Source organism: Harpia harpyja, chromosome 1 (genome assembly GCF_026419915.1).
Source record: "Harpia harpyja isolate bHarHar1 chromosome 1, bHarHar1 primary haplotype, whole genome shotgun sequence".
NCBI lineage: Eukaryota > Metazoa > Chordata > Aves > Accipitriformes > Accipitridae > Harpia > Harpia harpyja.
This window is the reverse complement of record NC_068940.1, coordinates 58759416-58780021: the sequence shown is the minus strand read 5'-3', so window position 1 is coordinate 58780021 and position 20606 is coordinate 58759416. Positions and strand designations below refer to the sequence as shown.

Genomic DNA, 20606 nt, shown 5'->3' with positions numbered 1-20606 from the left:
ATAAACAGAAAGTGATCAATTTATGAACCATTCTCACAGCTCCCGAGTTTCATAAGCTGCACTACTCTTTTGCAAGGGTTGCAAGATTGAGCTGGCAAGCAACAAATTTAAGGACAAAAAGTGTTACTGCTCCTGTTATGTGTATCTCACCATTTCCTATGAGAGGCGGCAAGGTCGGGGCTTTGGAAGGTGGAACGGGGTTCAGTCTTGGAAGCATTCCATTAACTTGTTTCAACCTTTCTAATTTCACTTGCTCCATCCATTTGGTCCCTGTCATATTCCTCCTGGCCTGTAAGCCAAGTGCTGTGGTGGCTGTGGAAATGGTAGAATCCATGATTGGGGTTTCGTCGATGACACTGAGGTCTCCTACACTACCACCACCGGTCAGAGTAAGCTCGATCCCATTGTTGGAATAGTTGCTGATGGGGGACTGTTCGCTGCTGCATGTAGACTGACCACCAGGGCTTGGCTGAGATGTCTGTTGGAGTGAAGCAAGTAACAAAAGAACATGAGGATTAAGCAAACAATGTTAACAAGAGCACTTGCAGCAAATGTGGGTCTAAATGGAGCCAAAGAAAACCAAATGTAAAGAAAAGTTTAGCATTAAATAACAGTGATCATTCATTAAGAGGCTTTCTAGATACTGATTTTAACTGCAGTGAATGCCATTGCAAAACTCGAGATTAAAGTCCACTTTAATATCTTGCTGATAGTATACATTATATCTACACAGGACATTTATTTCAGTTATTCCCATAATTGCTTCTACCACTTCATGTCATTCGTGAGCATGTATGTATGGATACTTTAACTTGGGTATGCGCTGTTCCCAATTGAAGCTGCAGCTCAATAAACCAAATCAGAATTCAGCCATGTTACGCGGTCTAATTTACACTGCTAGGCTTGCAGCAAGCAAACAAACAAACAAGACTCCAACAACACTGGAATTTGGTTTTTTTTAATTAGACTTGTGGCTAAAGAATGTACGTATTTTCCAAGCTTAAGGCTCATTGTTACGAGCAGCGGTTGGCCTGAAATGTTGGCGTGTAATGAAACAGGGACAGAGTGTCAGTGAAAAAAAATACTAGATCATACTATCAGTGTCCTGTGACCCTAGCAGCACTAGGGTCTAACTTATACTTCCTCTTATACCTAACTTATACCACCCCTGCCCTGAATCAAGAAGGCGATTATCTACTGAATCAAATCCTTTGTTTCATTAGAATTTAAGATTTTAAATTTAAGAATTTAAGCACACAGTACAGGCTGCTGCTAATCTACGGGGATATAAACCCGCCACAATAGCTTCTTCTTTCTTAACAGACAGTGTTCCCTGCTGCTCTAGCAGAATTCTTGCTGTGGGGAAACACGGGCTTGATTTATTTTTTATACTCAACAAGTTCTTGTAAAAGAATGGGAAAATTTCTCTGACAAACTGAAACACTCAGACAGACTGACAGACAAAACAGACAGCAAGACAGACAGAAGTCTCTGGACGTAGTATCTCACTGTAGGTTGTATCAGTGTGATCACAAATCAGTGGGGCATGCAGTATCATTTTGCTCCCAAGAACAGTTTCATGTAAGTATTTCACTTTTGGGGCTTCTGCTGTGTTTTTGTTAATTTTTTTCTGCCAGCCTGTGATTTTTATGTACATTTCACCGACAAATGCTAGCTAGATTTCTGAGGTAGCAGTGATGGCTCTCACTTTTAACATCAGTGAATGAAGACACAGATTCATGGCACTACTGTAGCTTCACATGTCCCTGAGGAGTCTATTAAGATGCAATAACTACTTTATTATTTCTAACTTGAATGATGATATTTAGAATTTATGAGGCTACACTGAGCAAGTTCATTTGCAAATCCTGGCCACGGCACATTTGGTGACAAGAATAGAAATAACAGTGATTATATAGAAGAGAGTTTGTGCTTCTGGACAATAGCTCCATGCCATATGAAGAGGAGTAATAATGGTCAGAAGCCTGTTCTTGTAGCCACGCGTCAAAATCACAGTGAGGCAGGTTACAGAAATAAGAACTGTGTTATGGGGAACATACATTTCTAGATGTGCAATACAGAAAAAAATGGATGTCTCATCTAGAGGGGAAGGTGCGAAGACATTTCTGAAGACATTTCACCAATATAAGATTTTCACATGTCAAGTGTTGCAAAATGCTCACAGCACATTACATTTGGGAATGAGTTTGATGGATTGCACATTACTAAATAAAGGAATGATTGGACAACAGGCAGAAGGCTAAAATAAAGACATAAATAATGTTGCAATAAGAAAAACAGCAGAGAAGTTAAAATGCCCTCACCTTATTACCCACTGTCCTTAGGAAGTTAGAACAAGACATTTAAGAGCATTAGACAGAAAAGACATTGGATTAGTTGAAAAATAGAAAATATATCTTAATTCATACAAGCAATGAAAAGCAGGAAATACAGAATTGTTTTTAGAAGATATTTTTCAGTGAGAAATATTTAATACTATGTTAGCAATCAGCATTAATACCCCTCTCCTGCAAATTTTATTCATGTTAAAACCATCTACGCTCAACATGCCTCAATAATGCTACAGATTTACCTAGCTAAGCAAGAGGGGAATGGGTTTTGTTCCTTTGTAATCTATGGTAGCTATCACCAAAGATGGCAGAGGATCTCCTTTAGACTTCAGTGGGAGTTAACCCTGGGCCCTTGGAAGTTTCTGAATTTAGGATTAATACTCCACAGTTTGGGCATAAGCCTTAGGCACAATGTAGCAGTTAACTCGTATTTCAGTGAGTAATCACTTTGAATGGGAGCATGATTAACAGTACAAGCAGAATTTGGAGGGCTCATATTTGTAGTCCCCAAGGGTTGGGTCCAGTCGAACTGTAGACCCAGATTTGGAAGAGGATGGAGTGACTGCCTTTGCTAGTTTTAAGCCTTGTGGAGAGGATGGATGGCACGTGAAATGCAGGCAAATGAAAGAAGAACTTCTTTATTTAAGATAGCATGTCAAAAAATGGAATAAGGTCCTTTCAGTGTTCAAGGCTATACTGGTTTAATGAAATACATTAAGGTAAACCAGTGAAAGACCTGCAGAGACTCTTAATTCAGCTCAATTTAGTTAAATTGGAATTAGGTTAACTTGGTCAAGCTAAATTAAGTATCAGATTAACATAAGAGGTCACATCACAATAGAGATCAAATGTTATCAAAAGATCTCATCCTGCTGTTTTAGAAAGTCAATTTATCCTGCTTCAGTTTGATCCATGACCCGACAACCTCAAGCCCCTAAAATCTGATTGTTTCCCCAGGTTCTCCAAAACTTATCATCATCAATATCATCATTTTAGTCTTTTGGACTTGGTTTTTTTTGCATTCTGGTTTTGAGCCTGCAGGATTCACATTCTCTTAACTTCCTTCTGTAAACAGGAGAGTGGAAAAAAATGCCTTTTTAAAAATGAAAACTGTGATTTTCTCATAATATGCTGATTCCAAAAGATGGAGCTTTAAGAGAAACAATTATTGTGAGAGTTGCCAACACTGCACTTACTGCATATTGTACAGACTAGATGTAATCTTTTTATTTGCTATTTCTTAGGCTTTGAAAACATTTTACAATGTAAATGAAAAAGAAAACCTCACAAAACCTAACCTTGTGAGCTAGAGTTTATGGGCTTGAGCATTTCATAAAGGGATTATTAACTGGTTGCAAGAAGAAAAAGGACAAAGGGAGCGGCACAGTGTGTTGCATACCATTGGTTTTTCTGACTTGACTGCTTTCACTTGGAGGCATTCTTCACGCTTTGAGGTAGTGTTGCTGAGGTCCTTCTGCTCACCAATTGCACCCTGAGTCTGATGGCCTGGTGACCGGGTCTGAGAGTGGCTGCCTGGGTCTCTCGGTGGTGGAGGCCTTGGGTGGATATCTCCCCGCTGCTTCTTGGTGACATGTGCCTCCGGGCCATGCACGGTCTTCACGTGTTTCCGGAGAGAACTGGGGTCTGTGTAGCGCTTTGTGCAGCCTGGTATCTTGCAAACATACGGTTTCTGCCAAGACAGGAAAAACACTTGAATTAGATTTAATTCCACGTGGGACTCCTGAAGAGCAACTTGGAGCACAGCTGGTGTTACAGTTACACACTTTCACGGTGAATTTGTTATCTCATTTATGGTCTTTACAGTGACTGAATCACAGAATGGTTTGGGTTGGAAGGGACCTTAAAGATCACCTAGTTCCAACCTCCCTGCCATGCGGAGGTACATCTATCACTAGACCAGGTTGCTCAAAGCCCCATCCAACCTGGCCTTGAACACTTAAAGGGATGAGGCATCCACAACTTCTCTGGGCAACCTGTTCCAGTGCCTCACGACCCTCACAGTAAAGAATTTCTTCCTTACATCTAATCTAAATCTACCTTCTTTCAGTTTAAAGCCATTACCCCTTGTCCTATCAAGTTGTGACTGCACCTAGTCAAACCTATTAATTCCCCTTAGTTGTGAAGGTACCCATTAATGCTGCATAGTTTACAGAGGGCAGAGCCTCTCATGACATGAACTGGCACAGCTCTTATTTATCATAGCAGAAGAATCAACAGAGCTATGGCAATTTATGAAGACTGGCCTAATTTTCTATCCTGTCCATTGCCCTCAGCAGTTTGATACCCCGTTTCTAGTATGCCCAGTACCTACTCCTTGACATTCAGAGGGAAACAACCCCCTTCAAAACACGTTGGGACATTTGTTCAGGCAGAATTATCTGAGGAAGCATTTTTTTCCTGGCTCCTTCAGATCACCAGTAAAATGTCAAAGCACAGGATACAGTACCATAAGCATTTTCACGATGCAGCAATATAGGCGCTACTACTATCAGTGCTACTAGCATAACTAATCACTCAGGTTTTTTTAAAGCTTGCTTCCTTTGTCTGTGAATTTCTCTAGTTCACTAAGCAATGTAGAATAAAGTAAATTTACTGTCTTATAATTTAACAAAGACTTTGTTCTTGTATTACGAGAGGATTAGAAAGAAGAGTTGAGCCCTTCTTCAACGCTTTAATTGCCTCAGGAAACAAAGTATCATTCACTCACTTTTATTACTGAATTGTTATCAAGAAACTACTATTTTAAAGTCTTATTCATACTAGCCCTCAAGAAAAAAAAAAAAGGACCCTCATGCAGAGTTCCTCAAAAGGGTTCTCTGTCTGCTTACACATGGCACTGTGGAGCCTTTGACAAATGTAGTTTTTTCATGGCTGTCTAAGGCCTGAGCCTGCTTCCACTGACGTCAGCAGGAAAACACTCCCATTGACTTGAACATGAGCAAAAATAATGAGCAATTTAAAGTTGATACTGAGCTACTGAGGCAGGTTTTCTCAAGATGCCATGGAAGTATGAGTCAGCTAGCTCTCTTCTACACGGTAAGGCACACCTGCATCAAGATATATCAGCTGCTTTTAAATCTGTCTATAGGTTGCCTACTTACAACCAAAATGGCACTGCGAGGAAGTGCTGAATCGGGTCTGCGCTTTCCACAGGATTCATGGCAGTCCATCAGTATACATTGCCTAAGAATATTAGCCTGTTTCTTTGTGAAATAATGGTGAAGGAAATTTTTCATTTGCCCTTGCTGCTGTACCTACCAGAAATGATGTGCAGCAGAAAATTTTTCTTGGTGACTTACTGTTAGACATGAAATCCTGATCTTAAAAAACAGGCAGTATGGGTCATGTCTTTAAGTTTGAGAGGATCTTACTCATCAACTAGGCAATAAACAGATTGGTTCAAACACTGAATGAAAAAAAAGCTCAGTCAGCTATTGGTGAGACTTGGTGAACTTCCTTCTACCTTGGTGACAATTCACAAAATTGCTGCTGGGCTTCAGTGCAGTTGTTAGTTGGGCTGCTGAGAGCACACACTGCAGGCACAGGGCAAACTCTGAGATGCGCAACGCGCTCTGCTTCCCTTGTGACTCAAGAGATGCTGCAGGGACCAGGGGACTGGAAGAAGATGGATGCTCCCAGGAGATTCTGCCAGCCCTAGTGAATGCCTATGACAGACAGCTAGAGAAGGATACAAGCCTTGTGGAAATGGATAGAGCTGCTATGGTTTCCACACCACACAGTCACCATGCTGGTGCGTCCTGCCCTTCCAGTACTTCCAGGTTTAGGCTAGAGGTGAAGGAGTATAGGGACAGGTCAAGGAGGAGAGACTGGGCTCCAAGATATGAGACTGAGACGATGTCACTCCCTGTGTAACCTGAAATAGGGCAATAAAATAGGGACAAGGCAAGAAGAGGGAGAGAAAAACCATCCCAGCTTTTCAGGGAAACCATGTGTTTCCATTAGACCCCTCCTTCAAGCCTCTCTTACACTTAATAAAATGACCTGCAGCCTCTCTAGGTGTGTATGACATGGAATGATTGTGCTGGTAAAAGCCATTTAGAACTTGCATTCCTTTCAGGTTGCTGAGGGTTTTTGTGCCTGTCCTCTGTAATAAATTGCTATGACCACTTTGTAAGTCTGTTCAACAACAAATTTTATTATTCTTTTGAAGCTGTGCTTACTTACCTCATTGGAATGAGTCCTGTTTTGGTGCTTGGCCCTGTCGGACGCGTTGGAGAAAGCTTTGTTGCAGCCTTCATGTTCACACACATATGGTTTCTCTCCAGTGTGAGATCTCAAGTGCGTTTTCAAGTTTTCTAGTCTGGAATAGGCCTTTGTACAACCTTCAAACTGCAGACAAGTAAGTCTGGATTAATTTTAATCTTTGGACTTGCAGGAAACAGTAAAAGCTGACCTATAGAAGTTTAGAAACTTTCCAAGCCTTCATAACCTTGCCCAATGTAACTTTGTTTTGATTTGTTGGAGTTTAATTTTACCCAGGCAAACCCCATCACAGCTCAAGTTAAAATGCTTCCAGCATTATCTAAATCTTCTCTTACAGGAGAGCACAGTATTTGTGTACATCATCTAAGACAGAAATCCATTGCAAAGTCATTAGGAGGCTGGTGGCCAGCAATAATACCCAGCTCTGTAAAAGAAAGTGCTTTTAAATAATTAAGCAAACTCAGCCCTGTTTAATAATGCCTTTTGGGGCTTCTTTGCACTTTAAACTTGATGAAGTGGGTCAAATTATGCAGTGAATCCCCCCTCCTAAAGCTCTTGTCATCTGGGCGAGCTCGATAAGGAAGCAGACATGGTATTCTCTTCTCCAACAAATGTCCAACAGACAAGAGATCAGGGAATGCAGCATCTGCGCTGCTCTGTTCTCTGCACAGCCCCAGCAACCCTGTCCAAGCCTGGAGCTCAGCCCCCTTTACTCACAGTGCATTTGTGTGGCTTTTCCCCTGTATGTCTCCTCATGTGGACGACCAGCATATACTGGGCTTTGAATGGTTTCTGCTCCCGGGAACAGTCCAGCCATCGGCACACAAACTCTTTCTTTTCACCGTGTATATGGTCATTGTTTATATGCTGTTTGGGTAGAAGAGAGATTACAGCTTTACAGAAATGCAACATCGTCATCAGCCTTACCGTAACTTCACATTGGAACAGCACCAGAGGCTTAGGTGTGAACCAGGATCCTGAGGTACTGAACGAGTAAGAAGATGGTCTGCGCTCCAAAGAGATCACGGGGTTCAAATTACAGATCCCATTGGAAGTCCACTAAGGCCCATGAATTTGTTTCTACTGACGTCAACGGGCTTTGGATCAGGCCTCAGGGATACAGGCTGTTAAATGCATCCTAGATAATCTCATGCATGGCACCACTTGCATGATTCACATTGAGTAATGCTTTCTTGGATCAGGGAAGCCTTACTTAAGTGACACTCAACACAAATAAGGTTTACAAAATCAGGCCTTTAAAAATATGTCCTGCAACCTGAAAAATCAACAGAACTGTTAAACCAAGTTTCCACCAAAACTTTTAACTCACTCCCCACTACCCGTATTTTCTTTCAGTAAATGTATTGGGTTAGCGTACACGTTGTGGCAGGCAAAACAAAACGCTACACACTGCAGTAACAAAAAACTCCGAGCACCGAAGCATCCATCAAGCCAGCTTTTGCCATTGGCAAGTACAGTTCTGCCTGAAAGTCTCTGGGAGTGACACCTGCCCCGGGCCTGTTGACACACATGCACATGTCTTGCTGTGGCGTCACCTGCGTGAGTGCATCCAGAGACAGGGTGGGGCTGTGTACCTTTTACTCTTCCAGAAAATTAGCTTGCTCTGTTCCCTTCACTAACATCCAGTTCAGCAGAGCATTTAAATATGGACTTAATTCTCACTGACTGTGTTTCTGAGCAGAAACGGGCAGATGAATCAGGGCCAGCCTCAAGATTGCTTTGTTTTTTCAAGGTTTAACTGTATGAATTTTTTGCACAGCTTCAGAAAACAACGAAAGCGCCCTGCACCTGGCCTTTCAAAGGTTTATGAAGGATGGAATTTCAGCAGGAGCTACCTGACTTATCCTCCTGGACTCTCTTGGAGAAACGCTGCCTCAGAGACTTCCCTGGTGCTGTACCTTCTACCACAGCTTGCTAGCTGTGCCACTAGATGGCTGCATTTCTCAGCGAATGCAATTATTCCATTAAGGTACTAGACAAAATGCTTCCAGAATTTATATTTGAACACAGGACAGGGATGAAATCTGTATCTACTCTGTAAGTAGCTCACAGAAAAAGCCAGCCGTACAGAAACTCAGTAGTTCATACTGGAACACAAAGAAGATAATCCCAATCTTTTCTAAAGTCCTGAAAACAATCAGAAAACCAAATAAAAGCACTCATGTTCGCCATTATGCGGCATCACCATGGCAAACACATGTGCATTGCCTATAAAAGATGACTGCTCTTTTTCTCCTTCTGAAACTTTATTGCCATTTCTTTAAAGTTGTGATGGGGCACAGAGCGCATGAACAGAGCAGATGTGCTGGACAACGTACAACATGTAATCTGCAGGAGTTTATGTTTCAAGTGCAGATCTCTAGTCCATTTGTTACTACACACGCCTGTACCAAAAAGCGTACAGATGCCCTGCACTGTGAAATGGCATTGGAAAAGTACAACGAGGTTAATGTGCACTCTTCTTTCCTGAAAGAGAAAGAAGTAACGGGACAAAACTCAATGCATTAAAGTAATTCTTGGCCAAATTTTTCTGTAAGCATTACAGACTGTGAGTTAACTTGGTTAAACCTACATGGCCAAGAGGGAAATGAAAATTGAGTGTGTGACACAGGCTTTCCCTTTGATACAAAAACTTCAAGACTGGTTCAATCAGTTCACAACAGCACCTCCCTTTACCTCGCACTGTGTGGACACCCATGGATGCTCTCTCAGAGAAATTCTCAAAGGACACTTTTTCTCTTTGTCCCTGCAAATGAGCTTCCCCCTTGCCCTCCAGACCTCTAGCCTTTATCAGCGTGAGCATCCTCTAAAACTGGCCTTTCTCATGGGCGTAAAACTCCCTTCCTCACCCCCTCCCCAGCCCAGGCTCACGGCAGCAGCTGACAAAGCTTGCCCAGGATGGTGACTTGATCATTCGCCTCTCTCCGTCATTCCACTGGCTCACCTGTCAAGTATCTTATGATCACCCTCAGGTCACTGCACAACTGTGTCCCTCCATACTCGTCTGCCCTGCTCTCTTATCCTGTCACTCCTTTCCTACCCCCTCTGCTCTTCCTACAATCAAACCCCTCTTTGCACCATTTTTTCCCTCATTGCTCTGATGCTCCAAGAGGCCTCGGAGAGCTCACCTGCAAAGCCATCTCATTCTCACTCAATCCCTCTGAGTATCCTCACTTTCAGGTAAAGCCTAGAAGAAATGAGCCCATGACATCATCTGCTAATCTGGGTAATTTCTTTTGCTCCCAGGTGAGCTGCTCAATTGCTTTTTTGCAGAGGGGTGATATTTTAGCAGACCTATAAATGTGCCCAAATACTGGAAGGCTGGTCTGGAAGAAGACACTTGCTAGACATTAAATCAGCACAAGTAAGAGGCCAACAGCAGAAACCAGCAGTGCGCTCAGGTAAGGAGATTCACAGCATTTGTAATCCTGACCATGTAGGCTCACTTGCTCAAGCTGTGATTTGAAAACTGATCAGTCATCTGCTATGGACGTGTAGGCAGAACTGTACACATATAAAACAGGAACTAAATCTACATCGGGATTTTTTATCATTATAATTTGGCAGAAACAATGTACAATATTTACAACATGTTTAAAGGAAGAGGGAGGTCTCATTGTGCAAACGATGGCAATTATAAAAGTTCAGAAGTTTGTGAACTCTGGCATTCAAGTTCTTTGACTCAGATAATTACCTTTGGATTTTGCATGGTGTGTTTTTGGCTCCCTGGTCTCTATTATGAGAGGGAATGAATAGTTTTGAGCTTGTAAAACAAAGAACAGTCAGGAATAAGAGTATTATGCAAAGCAGAAGCTTTGGTACAGTACAATAAGGATTTATAGGGTTTCAATTTATAATCTGTTTGTAACCTTATTACACCCATGAAATGTCACATTCCAGGGACTAGATCAGAAGGAATTTTTTTTTTTTCTGGTGAAATTGAATTTTGATGCAGTTTCAGGGTGTGAAAAGGCTTCTCTTTTAATTTTGTAGGCCCAAACCTGCAAGTTTTACTTATGCTGGTAATCCTTATTACAGTAAATAGGCGCATGAAAGCCAATGATATTACTCCCCAGTGTCAGGTTTGCTAACATAAGGCTCTGAAGCACCAGCTCTGTATTATTAAGAATTTTTGTCCTGAAAAAAAAAGCCCCCATTAAAAGCTGGAATTCTACTAGCTATCTCCCACTGCACACAGCTCCAAAAAGCTGCTAAACAGGGGTCATTTGCAGAATACCAGTCACTTTCATGCCACTTCAATGCTCATTACCAAACCTCAGTCTGTCCTGGCTCATTTTCTTTTCTTTAAAAAATGTTGCTATTATCATTCGTCTCAAAAATACCCTAAAATGAACAGAGGGAGCTGACCTAAATACTGATTTTTGGTCTCAGAATTCCCTGGCTTTGAAGGAGGAAGCTCTGAGATGAATTTCAGTTCCAGAGCAAAAAAGCCACCAAATTCATTGAAATCAAGGCTGAAGTTGGCCTGTCATCTTTACTGGGGAAGCTCAAAAAACAGACAGCACAACCTGCAGTGTCCTGCAAGCATAAATGCTTACATGGTAAGAAATGCTATTTGAAAAGGGAACACCTTAAATCATATGTGTTCTCATATAATCAACGTACACCATACGTGCTACTCCATATTGCAGCAGATGATGTGAGGGGACACTGGAAGTAGGATCTGCAATAATCTTAGTGTTCCATTTCCCTCCTCCATGTGTTTTTTAGAAGAAAGCATATCCTAGCTGACTGCTTGCTACCCATTAACTATTCAATACATAAACAAAAGCCAAATGTGCTCTCACAGTAGTCAAACAGCAGGAGGAAGGCCTCTTCATACTGGTGGAATGAGTTAGGAACAACAGAAAAAGAATGATTGTCACCTGCAACTGAGATTGCATCTGAAAGCAAAGTGTTATTTGGTGGATAAAGCAGAAAATATTTGGAAAATCTCCTGATTCTGCTTTCTACCCTAGACACACTACCCTAGCATATGCTAGGAGAAAACTGGGAAAAGACCACGCTGTATTGGTATAATGTGCTAAGTTAGTGGCACAACAGAAGGCATAAGACCATTGCCAAAACCTGGTTTAATTTCAATTATACAATGACAATTTCGGACATTTATCTTCTCACAATTATTTCCCTGTATTTTAAAGATTTAAAAAGGAGGTGCTAAATAACTTCTCACTAAATCTCACTACTGACATCAAGCAGAAGCAGCATTTAAGCCACCTTCTAGCACAAACCTCCCCCTGGACTGTACTGCCACAGAAAGTCCCTCAAACCAGCAGAGCCACTGCATTTGCTGTGCAGGAGATGAAGCGCGAATGGCGAAGAGGCATGGCAGTGGAACGGCTGCTAAACACAGCTCATCCCACAGCTGCACGAGGGAGTCACGGAGCCCATGGGCTGCAGAGAGGAAACATGCAGAGATTGTGTCCGGCAGTAACAGACTGGATAGCTCTGAGATTGGTTTGGAAGGGGATTAGCTGTCCCTGACCTGCAAGTCCTGCAGGGAACGTGCTTATTTATGTGTTTTGCATAGGGGATGTAGATTTGTCCTTAAGCCCACATACAGTTAGAAACAGGAGGAGGGTTCCTGGTCATCAGGCCCATCCCTTGCTGTGGCAAGCACCGCTACACATAATCCTGGTCACGACAGGAGCAAGCTTTGTCTTCTAAGTACATTGGTGATCTGCTCCCTCTGCTCCCAGTGGAAGACTCTTCTAGGAGCTCACTCCTCTGCTGGTTAGCAACTAATTTCTAGCTTTGATTTATTCACAGCCAATTTATATTCATTTGTTCTTGTGCCAACACTATCCTTTAGCTTAAACAGCTCTGCTTCCCTGCACAGTGTTTATTTCTCTCCCTCCCCCACCCCAACTAACTGACACACAGCACTCCTCTCTCTGCCTTCATTTGCTGGATTAAATAAGCTGGCTCCTTCTGGTCTTCTCTAGGATGACCAAGTCCTCTTTACCCCTCTTACCCTGCTTTGGGGCTTGAGGTGTGGAAGTGTCTGTGTTCTGCCTGTCATTTTGTTCCCAGGTTCCTCATTGCTACTTCCAGGAGTGCATTAGTCCATCCCTCCTCAGTGGTCCTCTCAGCCCTCCTCTTCACTTACTCCAGTACCACTTCAGCCTTCTCAACCAGAATAGTGGGAAGTACACCAGAGCTCGCCAGACTTGGCGTAACAATTCACACGTCCCTGTCCTCACTTAGGTATAAGTACAGATCTCTTCTTCACTTTGCACTTGAGACGATTACCAAAGCATCCGGGTACTTCATAGCTTGCGAATGTACCCCTCCTAACAACAAACCTTGGGAAAGAGTATCTACTACTACGGCCACAGTAGAGGCAGAGACTTAAGGCCCAGGAAAGCTAAAGCCCACATGCATAGAAGTATTTCGGTCTCCGATTCCCAGTAAAAGTAGTCACTTGTTCATAAGTGGTGTGCATACTTTCCAGGTTCTTGACCCACACAGCTTCCTGAGATAGCCGAGTGATTGTAAAAAGAGTATCAGCATTCAGAAAAGTGACAGGGCAGCACTTAAGCAAGTACTCATGCTTGCCTGCTCCCCAGGGATGAAATCCACGGCTCATCACTGCTCCTCACTGCTCCTTGCTACCATTTTAGGTAGTCAGGCAACTAAGAGATGACATCAGGCAGCCCTCCCTACCATCTCATTAACATCTCGATAAAGATTAACTCCACAATCCACAGCAAGATGGACGGACAGACAAAAGCTTTGTAAAGAAGTCAGGATATAAAGGAAGTCCTGGTGAGGCAGGAAATATCCTGCCACAATAGAAACCCCATTGTGACGAGGAAAAAAAAACCTGCATCTCCATGGAGTGAAATCCCCAGCAGACTTTTCGGACACATTACAATCACTGCAGTTGTGTCTCTCTCTAACCTCTGTGACGCTCTGTTAGAACAACGCATGCATTTTAATTTCCTCTTATCTGCTGGAAAATAGGTAAGGATCCCATCTGTCCTTTCCCTAGTAAAGATCATTTGCAGGCACAACCAGGCTAAACAACCACAAGAGACTAATGTCTCCTCCCTGCTGCGCAAGTCAAGAGTACGCTTTTGACCTTGTGTCCTTAGGGTAAGTACTTAAGCCATTTTTAGTTCCTGAGACGGAAGAAGCACTTAAGCTGCTTTAAACCTTTATGGTGGCATAAACACTTAAGCTGGTTGCAGTTCCTAAAGCCAAGTCGAAGCTATAGCTATACATGAAGAACTCTGCACTTCTGCATAGGCACATGCCTGTGGAGAAGCTCAGATAACTATCTCCACTCCTGCTTCCTTTCCTTTGGATGCATTTATTGTTATTCTATTAGAGTTCCTGTGGCTGTCTTGCATACTTTATGGAAGATTTAAGAAATGCTGTTGTGACAGATCTCTGCTAATGCTGATTAGCAACATGACAATTTATAAAATCCACTGATCTGGCCCAAAGCAGGTCAGCGCCTCAACAGTCTTGACACCTTTGCTGAAATGGAATACCCACAGTTAAAGTCAGCTGGATCTTAAAAGCACTGCACAGCAATTTCCTCTGTGTATAATGAATGCACTAAATACTCTGTCTGCACACTGCACTCCTCACCTTGCAGTGTTTGATCTTGTCATTCAATCTCAATACTTAATTTTCAAAGTTTTCCACTACTAACAAATGAAGCCCCCCACTCCCCCTATATTTGGTCATGATTGTAAACCTAAATGAGGACTAATGGCATACCACATTTCAGTAAGCAGGTATTTTGGGGTTACATATGAGAGAGAAGAGTGTGACTTTTTTAAACAGTATTAAAAAAATACATACTGCAAATCTTTATAACTCCAGTGTGACTAAAAAGGTTTTACTCATTAAAAAAAATCAAATCACTAAATAAAGTTTCAGTCAAAAAGGCGGTTATTTCAAAAGGGAGTGAAGTATGTGGAAAACAGGAAATATAACTTACACTATTTTACAAACTTAATATATGAACTCTGTGTCCATGACCGTTAATACTTAATTATAAGAAAAAAAGTTAGACCTCAGTCAGCACTCCAGCTGAATTCATGCTTGAAGCTCATTTATTACTGTGCCGTTCTGGATTCCCATCTCTGTCCCTTGAGAACTGGCAATAGCCGTCAATGAAGAAAGGGAGGGATCAAAATTAGAAGCCCAAGTCAACTGAAAAATAATGATGATTTATAACTTGAGACAGCCCACAGAAGTAGATGGACAGGGATGACAGGCACAGGAGAAGGGCAGCATGGAAACCAATGGCTGGAAGAGAGGATGGAAACAGTAAGAAAGGAGGAAGGTGGGGGGGGATCACACCATGTTCTGGCCACACTGAGACACTGCATGGTTCTGCCCCGTAACAGCTCATCACCTTTTCTTTGCAAGATGTTGCTGTACTTCCAATATCACTGCCTCAATAGCCATAAACTGCTTATTCACCTGCCTCAGTCTGAAGGGCTTGGGTTAATCTGGCTATTTTGACTCCAGCGTCCGAGGGAGCAGTCTCATGTGAAGGGCAGACTGAGGGGAACCTCAGAGATGTTGCAGTTGGGGTCAACAGCTGTCTTGGGCCAGCACAGCTGCCACTGGGAGAAGACCGGGTTTATAGTCATATTTCAAAACCTATTAAAGATCTGGGGTCAGTGCAACACGTGGAAAGAGACTATTCTTGTCTCATGAGGCATACAAGTTCAGAAGCAAGGAATGCACAAAGACCAAGAGCAGTCAAACCAATAATAATTACTGAACATTTTCATTTTGTGGAGTTTACTATAAGCCTGAACAGGAGTCATCTTTTTGCCCCAAATGCTGTTTAACCAAGCCATGGCGAATCAGGTGATTTTTTTATGTATGGGCTTGGAGAAGTCTTGTTTTCTAAACGTGAAACTGTATTACTAATAAACAGGAATACGCTAATTCAAAGGACATAACCCAGCAGGACTGTTTCCTTCTCACCTCTTCATTTCAGCTGAAAATATAGGTCTGTTTATTTTTTTTCATCTCTTTGCAATAACAACAGCTATAAAAGTTCTCAATCCCCAAGCTAAAAAAAAAAGATGTTTTCTTTCTGCTTCTCCTTTTGTTCTCTTGCAATAAATTCTGTAGTTGTCTTCGTTGCCTATCAATAGGTTAAACATATCCAACTTGTATGTTTAAATGCTGAAGACAGAGAAGTCCCCAAGGATACGTCAATCGTTGGCTCTTGTACAAAGAAAATACTGTATTTTGCTCAGAAGAGCTTTCTGTGGCAATTTAAACACAGTGAGACAGACACAATATCCTGGAGAGAGGAAAACCTGCCTTATTACATTCCTGACCCAAGAGAAAGGATCTGCCTTTAGGACATAAAAAGAATCAGTGGGGGGAAAAAAGAGAAAAGTTATCTAATCCTAAAAATAAAGACAGCGGTTCATAATACAGCATGACCTTCTTTTAATCTCTGATATAGTAGTTATACAGTATGGATGTGATATAATACCAACAGGGCAAACACAGCTTGCTTGTCAGGCTGGGAACCGACTCCCTCGGCCTGTATCTATGTTTCCAGGTTTTGGACAGCTTTTTGGTAGGCTTTGGGATATTCTGTGGAGGGAATGGAACTTATGGGATATTGTGGGGATTCTTTCCCAGTAAGATCACATCTTGTTCTTGTTTCATTTAATATACATATATTCACGTATACAGTACAGTTAAGTCTGTTAGCAGCAAAATGCACCTCCATCAAGGGCAATGTTTTACAGCTCTCCCTTGATTTCCTGTGTAATAGCATGCAGCTATAAAGCAACGGGCAGAAATTGCATCTTTATTTCCTAAACCTGAAAGTTTAATAAATGAGATTCTGCCAGAACATCAACATAAATGTTGTGGACATTAATCGTTCCACTTTTACAGTGGTAGGAAAGATGCTTTGATGACTCTCAGCTTTGTTTCTTCTCTGATGTTCTCTTCCATAACTCTGTCTAAAATCAAGTGCCATCTCTTTCTTGAAGGTTGCATTCTTGTATTACTAGCTGGGAGGTTAATAGGTGAAGCTGGTATGTTACAGGAATTCCAGCTTTCTTTACTCTTTTTTTTCTGAGTGTATGGAAATAATTTTTCAATGTGTGCTGCTGTGATAACTGGGCTTTGCCATTTTCTCCAGGGCTGATGCTCTGCATTGCATTTGCCATAGTTCAAGCAAGGTATCACAGCTTCCATATTTTGTGATGTTAACAAAAAAAATAAAGCTCCACCTCTCTCTTCAACCACCTGAATCTGTGACCTGCCCAAGGACAGGGCTAATTGCATTTGTGTGAGGGAGCTGCAGCAGAGAAGTGAAGGAACTGGAAGTGGAAACCACAAACCAGATGCTCAAGTCAACTGTTCTCAGATAGGGATGTTTTGGTTACGTCTCTGCCCTCCAAGGGTATGCCCGGCTCGCCTGAGAACTGCTGAAGCAGGGAAAGATGCAACAGGGTTACCATGAGGATGACTAAGTTCTTGGGGCACTGGGATAAAGGAGCCCACAGGGAAGAAGTGCCTCCCCACTGCTCCTGAAAGAGTACAAGGGGCCAACTGCAAGATGACCACTCCTGGCATTTCTTCCAACCACCTTCTCCTACCTGTCTGCCGTCTGCATTACTTCCCTGCTCTGGCTGCCATCCTGGTCGCCCCCGCCACAGTGCACTCCTGCACACAACTCCTGCAGTTTGTATTACGCGCTCCACCCTGCTGCATGGATGCTGGTAAACTCTCCTCCAGCTTCCACTCACTCCAGCACCTTTCTTGGTGCAAACTGTGCATGTTTGGATGCACATTTTGAGAGCTGCACTGAGCATGTAACTGCTATGCTAACAGCAAGAAAGCCTTTTGCTGGAGGGTAATCCCTTTTGGAAAAGGCAACCTGACAGGTAGAACCCCATTACAACTTTCACCTTCACCAAGACTTCAGCAATGCACCGAAATCACTTCAAGAAAAATAACCTTACATATCCATGTTTGGCTCACTTTTACTTGGTGTTTTTTATGCTCTTCACGTTCAGGTCTCCAAATTACACCCACATTTTACCTGTCTCCTGTGTTAAGGTCACATGAGAAAAATTTAGGGTAATTTGGTGCCTGCAGCATAAACCAAGAGACTCAAGACAGACTAGCAAGGAGAAGAGTAGAGGGAGAAAGAAGCCAGGCAAAATGTGCACCAGTGATGAAGAATTCAAACTTGGCTCAAATGGCCAGGGTTGGAAGAAAAGACTGAACAAAGGCTGCTTGCTGAAGGGTTTAAGACCCACTGCTGACTAAGTGATGAAACTGTGATGTTGGCCTTTACGATGCAATAGCAGCTGAAGGTGGTCTTCTCCCAAATCCTATACCGTAGCCCTGCACTGATGATCTTCAGCCTGCTCTGCCTGCTTTCCTTTCTTTTTTCTCCATCACACATGCACACAAGCTCTCCCCACAGGCTTTCTGAGAGCTGGCTACAGGCAGGAGTGCTACAGCTTGAGGTGCAGGAAGGATTCCTGGCTTCAGGAAACAGCTCTACAGCATAACTGTGAGGAGGTGCAATGCCTGTTCCTGCCATAAGCTCACAGGAGAGGAGATCCTCATTGCAAAGAGCTCCACATTCCTCTCAAATCTGTTACACATTCCTCTCTCAACCTAGTCAAAGCAGTAGTGCACAAACAAGGGCAGAGTTTTTCCTACAGTTGGATGGGGAAGAGGGTAAAGACTGGTCTGAAACCAAACATCTGCCCTTCTCTAGGTCTGAGATTAACAGTGAACGTTGCCTAGAAAATGCACTGTCTGATACCTTCTAGAAGTGACTGAATACGGAAGGAGAGAAAACCACTTGAGGCTCAACTTCAAAATTTGCTGCTTCGTGATTTTTGCATTTAGGGATAAAAATTCATTTTACATGCAACTGCTACAGAATTTCCAGGAAAACCAAGTTAAACCACATTAAAACTCCCTCACAGTCAGTACCCAATGTGAGCAATGGCTGACTTCTTTCTTTACAAATCTGAACTCACATACAGCTGTATACAATCTTTAACAAAAACATACATGAAAAACAGGCCTTACCTTAAAAAAACCCACAAAATGGCCCAGCACTTAGCACTGCTTACAGATGTTAAGTGTAACACACTTAAAAGCATATATTCTATTTCTGGATTTTTCTCACTGGCAAAAGAAGACCACAGAGGACTCCTACCAGCACACTTGAGAAAGAAGTCATCATAAAGAGGCATTACAACAAGGCATTTCATCTTATTTGCAAATAGTATGAAGAAGGAGAATACCGTCCTGATTTTGTAAGAAGCACACCAGCACACACGAAGCAGAAGAACTAAATACTTTGGATGTTTTCCCACATTGCTGCAGAAGACAAAAATCTACAGGCCTCCTTCCTGCCACCATAACTCATCTGACTTCAATGGAAATCAGACCTGCTGTATATATTAAACCTGAAATTAACCATTCTCCCCCCATATTGTTTGGCTTTGATAAATTCCAGCCATTGCTCCTAGCCAAGATGCACAGATCTTGGTTCTGCGAGCTGCTCTGCTCGAACAGGCTCTTACGGCAGCCTGGAGCCCGTTAAATTCGATTGGGTCCAAACGCACTGAGCTCTCTGCAGGAGTGGGGCTTTAGCAGCTCTTATAGTTAGTTATTGAGCTGTGGGTTCAAACCACGCTTAAAGTAATAATATTTTCCTTTAAAATAGGGCATGTTCACAAGAAAATAAAATGGGAAGGGATTTCTAATCTTTACATTCCACAGCACAGGCCAGATTGGTGGAGCCAAGAAATAAATGCTCAACAGTAAAGATGCCTAGAGCAGAAAAAAATGGAAGTAAAAAAGTACCCAGCAAAATATCCCAACAACTGTCATGCACCAAATGAATATATAAAGCCAGAGCTGTTTTATAAAAATTGTATGGCTTTAATGACAAAAATCTGTTAAAATTTACACTGCCTTTCAGTGTACGGGTTTGGAAATACACTGCAAGCAGGTTAGTACCAACAGGCTCTTTTGAGTTGAAATGTAACCCTATATTACAGCAGCTTTATATCGTTTTATATTACCAGAGACAAATGGCTTAATCCCATGAGCCAACTTACGAACCTATGAAAGGCTATAGCAAGATAGAATAAGGAAAAGCTAAAAAGTACCATTTTAACAAGATTTTGAAGTCTTCCAAACTCCCAGACTGGTACAATGGGTCATCTATCTACAAAATACTTGATCCCTTACAAAAAAAGTTAAACCATTGCCTTCTTTCACTGAAAATCCTACAGTCCTAATGGGGCAAAATGGTAAGGTAAATGTCACAACTAAATGGGATCTGCTCTTCAGGGTGTATTAAGCATATGGCCACTAACACTAAACATGTTGACAGGACTTGCTGAACAACGTGCACTTTGCTTAGGTCAACCTTGGACCAGATTTTGTAAAATCATGCACTTCTACTCTTAGTACTTTGTTAACGATTACAGCCCAGCTAACACTGATCCACTTAAAATGAAAGAAAAGATATTCCTCAGCAGGATCTTCCTGTGTAAATCAATCAGTAAGTCTTTTTAATTTTTTTAAAGAGAGTCCTATGCTTACCACATGGACATACTCAAATTGCCTGTATGATAAAAATACCAATGCTTTGTCTGCAGAAAGAGACTGTTGAATAGCAGGATTTTTTTCAATAAATGCACTTAGTGTCTCCTTACACATAATCTACAAAAGCTGCAGTTCAGATTAGGAGATAATGCCTGATCCACTTTTTGCAATGAAATGCACAAAAAATCCTAAGAAAGCTGGGAATGTAATGACTTAAAAATGCACAACACTTTTCACAGAAACTACAAAGAAAAATGATGGCAATGATAAGCATTACCAAAATCTTTACTAGGCAATGTATGTTTTAACATTTGTTTCATCACAGAGGAGATCCTGGTAGAATTAATCCAACATCGGCAGGTGACAGAAGCAGCA

The 20606-nt window shown here is 42.0% G+C and overlaps 1 protein-coding gene across 2 annotated transcripts in view; it reads right to left on the bottom strand.

Annotated features, from left to right (window-relative positions):
• The window catches only part of GLI3 (GLI family zinc finger 3), a 215044-nt gene that overhangs the window by 7964 nt on the left and 186474 nt on the right, over positions 1-20606 (bottom strand). For both annotated transcript variants that reach the window (XM_052795785.1, XM_052795794.1), the window contains exons 11-14: positions 7314-7463; positions 6558-6722; positions 3751-4041; positions 151-478 (exon numbers count right to left, since the gene is read on the bottom strand). In XM_052795785.1, coding sequence (XP_052651745.1) covers positions 151-478; positions 3751-4041; positions 6558-6722; positions 7314-7463 — 934 coding nt within the window. The remainder of the gene's footprint in view (positions 1-150; positions 479-3750; positions 4042-6557; positions 6723-7313; positions 7464-20606) is intronic.